The 1,866-nt window shown below is 51.0% G+C and overlaps 1 protein-coding gene across 1 annotated transcript; it reads left to right on the top strand.

The window, feature by feature from the left end:
- The first annotated feature begins 253 nt into the window (after positions 1 to 253).
- Positions 254 to 1,619, top strand: LOC113962020. The gene is made up of 3 exons (XM_027672829.1): positions 254 to 501; positions 781 to 1,192; positions 1,353 to 1,619. The coding sequence occupies exons 1-3, from the start codon at positions 254 to 256 to the stop codon at positions 1,485 to 1,487; spliced, it is 795 nt and encodes a 264-aa protein (XP_027528630.1). The 3' UTR covers positions 1,488 to 1,619.
- Positions 1,620 to 1,866: the final 247 nt, after the last annotated feature.

Raw genomic sequence — 1,866 nt, 5'->3', positions numbered from 1 at the left:
CCGAGTTTACTGGGCTGTGTGGGTTCGATGGCCTGGCACATCGGATCCTCAGAGATACCGGGCCTTGATAGATACTGGAGCCCAGTGTACTTTAATGCCTTCGGAGCATAAGAGTACCGAGACTGTTTCAATTTCTGGAGTGACAGGAGGGTCTCAAGAGTTGTCAGTGGTGGAGGCTGACATGAGCTTGACAGGAGACCAATGGGAAAAGCATTCCATTGTGACGGGGCCAGAAGCCCCTTGCATTCTTGGCATGGACTATCTGAGAAGAGGATACTTCAAGGACCCGAAAGGGTACCGGTGGGCTTTTGGAGTAGCCACGGTAATTGAAGAAGAGTCCAAGCAATTGTCTGCCCTTCCTGGCCTCTCAGAAGACCCTTCCATTGTAGGACTACTGCGAGTTAAAGATCAAGAAGTGCCAATAGCCACAACAACCGTACACAGACGACAGTATCGGACGAATCGAGATGCTGTGATCCCCATCCACAAGATGATCCGAAAGTTGGAGAGCCAAGGAGTGGTCAGCAGAACCCATTCACCCTTCAACAGCCCCATCTGGCCTGTACGTAAGTCTGATGGTGAATGGAGATTAACCGTGGACTATCGTGGCTTGAATGAAGTCACGCCGCCATTGAGCGCTGCTGTACCAGACATGTTGGAGCTCCAGTATGAGCAAGAGTCCAAGACAGCAAAGTGGTACGCCACCATTGACATCGCAAATGCATTTTTCTCCATTCCCTTAGCAGCAGAGTGCAGGCCACAGTTTGCTTTCACCTGGAGGGGCGTTCAATATACCTGGAATCGACTGCCCCAGGGGTGGAAGCACAGTCCAACCATCTGCCATGGACTGATTCAGGCCACGCTAGAAAAGGGTAAGGCTCCAGAACATATCCAATACATTGATGACATCATTGTATGGGGGGACACAGCAGAAGAAGTGTTCAAGAAAGGACAGAAGATCATTCAGATTCTCCTCGATGCTGGTTTCGCCATCAAGAAGAGCAAGGTCAAGGGACCTGCTCGAGAGATCCAATTCCTAGGGGTGAAATGGCAAGATGGACGACGTCAGATACCAACAGACGTAATCAACAAGATTGTAGCAATGGCTCCGCCCACAAACAAGAAAGAAACCCAAGCTTTTCTGGGAGCAATAGGCTTTTGGAGGATGCATATCCCAGAGTACAGCCAGATTGTGAGCCCTCTTTACTTTGTGACCCGTAAGAAGAACAATTTCCAATGGGGTCCTGAACAGCAGCAGGCATTCAAACAGATCAAGCAAGAGATTGCACATGCCGTGGCTCTTGGACCAGTCAGGACGGGACCAGATGTAAGGAATGTGCTCTACACTGCAGCTGGAGATAAAGGTCCCTCCTGGAGCCTCTGGCAAAAGGTGCCTGGCGAGACACGAGGGCGACCACTGGGTTTCTGGAGCCGAAGCTACAGAGGTTCTGAAGCCAATTACACCCCTGTGGAGAAGGAAATCTTAGCGGCGTATGAAGGCATACGAGCAGCTTCAGAGGTAATTGGTACCGAAGCACAGCTCTTCCTGGCACCCCGACTGCCAGTGTTGAGCTGGATGTTCAAAGGGAAGGTGCCCTCTACGCATCACGCCACCGATGCCACGTGGAGTAAGTGGATTGCTTTGATTACGCAACGTGTCCGAATCGGGAACTCGAATCGCCCTGGCATTTTGGAAATCATAACCAATTGGCCTGAAGGTGGGAACTTCAGTCTGGCAGAAGAAGAAGAAGAGCCAGTGAGTCGAGCTGAAGAAGCTCTGCCATATGATAAGCTGCCAGATGAAGAAAGACGCTATGCCCTTTTCACCGATGGTTCCTGCCGTATTGTAGGGAGGAGCCGGAAGTG

This window comes from Neopelma chrysocephalum, unplaced genomic scaffold (genome assembly GCF_003984885.1).
Source record: "Neopelma chrysocephalum unplaced genomic scaffold, ASM398488v2 Primary Assembly neopelma1_98898, whole genome shotgun sequence".
NCBI classification, from domain to species: domain Eukaryota; kingdom Metazoa; phylum Chordata; class Aves; order Passeriformes; family Pipridae; genus Neopelma; species Neopelma chrysocephalum.
This window is presented reverse-complemented; position numbering and strand designations above follow the sequence as displayed.